At 52.1% G+C, this 2,080-nt stretch overlaps 1 protein-coding gene across 1 annotated transcript in view; it reads left to right on the top strand.

The window, feature by feature from the left end:
• The window catches only part of Vax1 (ventral anterior homeobox 1), a 3,851-nt gene extending 3,634 nt beyond the window's left edge, over positions 1–217 (top strand). The window contains exon 4 of the mRNA XM_013017614.1: positions 6–217. Coding sequence (XP_012873068.1) covers positions 6–217 — 212 coding nt within the window. The remainder of the gene's footprint in view (positions 1–5) is intronic.
• The last annotated feature ends 1,863 nt before the right edge of the window (positions 218–2,080 follow it).

The raw sequence follows: 2,080 nt of genomic DNA, 5'->3' as shown, positions 1-2,080 counted from the left end.
GGGAGCGGCGCCCGCGGCCCACGGCCTCTTCAGCCTGCCGGTGCCCTCCCTGCTCGGCTCCGTCGCCAGCCGCCTGTCCTCCGCCCCGTTGACAATGGCCGGTTCGCTAGCGGGAAATTTGCAAGAACTCTCAGCCCGGTACCTGAGCTCCTCGGCCTTCGAGCCTTACTCCCGGACCAACAATAAAGAAGGGGCCGAGAAAAAAGCGCTGGACTGATTTTAAGTGTTTCCCTGTATTTATATTTATAGTATCTATTGTGGTGATATTTATGGACTCGCGCGCGGTAGGCGCGCAGGGATTGTGCGGTGGCCTCCCGCTTCCCGCCAGGCCCCCGACAGCCGCGCCCTTCCCCGAGGCGCGGCTCCCGATCTCCTTTTACTTGAGCTCTTCTCCTCTCCCTCTGCCTGGCCTTCGTACCTCCCGCCTTCTCCCCAACTTCCTTCTCGATCCTGGAGCAATCCAAAGAATTGGGGGGGGGATGCCGGAATTAGCCAACCTGACGTCCCAAGCAATGCCCAGCCCTGGAAGAGAAAACGACCGGCTGTAAACCCGCAGCACGGGACCCCGCGCTCCCTCGGGCCTACGCCGGTCGCTGTGGATCCGTCCTAGGAATATTTGAAGGAGGAAAGTTACGCGCAGCACCCCTTTACCTCCGCCCCCCACCTGAAAAGGCTTGTAGGTTTCTTTAGATCAAGAAGGAAGACCTTTCTGCCTCTTGCCAGAGATAACCCAGGGGCTTTTCTGAGAGCCCGGGGGCCCCTCTTTGAGGACCCCTGAGAACTTCCAACTTCCCTGGCCGGACAACCCCTGCCCCAGTGTCCGCCCCTAGAGGGTAAAACACCAATTCCCCACCCCCACCACCCAGGAAATGCTCAACCAGAACACCAGAGCAGGGCAAAGGTGGTGATAACGATGATCTAATCAGCAATAAAGAGTATTAATTACTGTAGGAAACCTGAACGGTTTTTTTTAAAATATTCGTGATAGTGGAGTTTGGAAGGTGTAAGAAAGGTTAGAGAACGCATCCCTGGCCAACGCGAAGTTAAAGTTCTAGATGTTGTGACTTCAGGCAGCAATTTAAAGAGGGAAAAGGAAAAGGGAAAGCCAAGGTCGTTAGTGAGAGAATCTTCATCATCTTTTCTCCAAGGCTGTTTGGGAGGTAGTCTTTGCTTCCAGCTCCTCCCTGAGAGAAGCAAGGTGGCTGGTGACTGTCCCCAGATATAGCATGGGTGCTTTGCTCCCCAAGTCTCCCAGAAGCACAGCTCAGGGGCAAGATTGCTGGATTTGACCCGAATCAACCCGCATCGCCTCCTCTTCTCAAACGCGCAGGTTCCCAAACCCGTTCAAGCTTGCAGGAAACGCCTGGAGTTGGTTCTAAGGGGAGGGAGGACTTCAGTCAGAACGTCCTCGCTACCTGCCTGGCTGGTAGGTAGGGAAGAGATCTCCTTCACGCCCCATTTTCAGGCTTGCAGTGGTTTCGAATGAGAACTTGATGCCGCCCAGCAACCGCAGTCCCCCGCAGCCGCGGCCACCCGCATTTTAACCAAAACCTTAGACCCAGACGGTGAGGGGCCGCAGTGTCTAGAATGTATCTGTCCATCCGAAGCGAGCGCAAAACATTTTTAAAATAGTAACTTTATTGTAAATTATTTACGTCGGAAGCTTTTATTTTTCCTTTCTTCCCCCCTCCCCTTTTTTTAGGCAAATAGTGAAGAAAATAACGATTCACACGCGGGTAGGCGTCACTGAATCCTGGCTACTAACTTTGTTCTGAATGTTTTGGATATCTGGATGTTTTGTATTTATGTGGTGAGAGTGAAATATATATATCTATGAAGATAATTGAGATGTATTTTTGTCTTATATTTAAAGGATTTTAAAAAATACTCCAAAAAAAAAGAAGAAGAAAAAGAAGAACCAGCAAATGGTGTCGGCCTGGGAACTCCTGGGTGCAGGGGGCGGTGAACGGGCCCTTTGGTCTGGTTCTGTGAGCTCCTTGGGATAAGGTTTGAGTGTGCTATGTTCCTGGAGAGGCAGGGACACCTGGCTCTGAGGATCTGGTCCATTTCTTTGGATGTG

Source organism: Dipodomys ordii, unplaced genomic scaffold, assembly GCF_000151885.1.
Source record: "Dipodomys ordii isolate 6190 unplaced genomic scaffold, Dord_2.0 Scaffold36, whole genome shotgun sequence".
Lineage (NCBI taxonomy): Eukaryota > Metazoa > Chordata > Mammalia > Rodentia > Heteromyidae > Dipodomys > Dipodomys ordii.
Note: the sequence above shows the minus strand (reverse complement) of the source record. Positions and strands in the feature narration are given on the sequence as shown.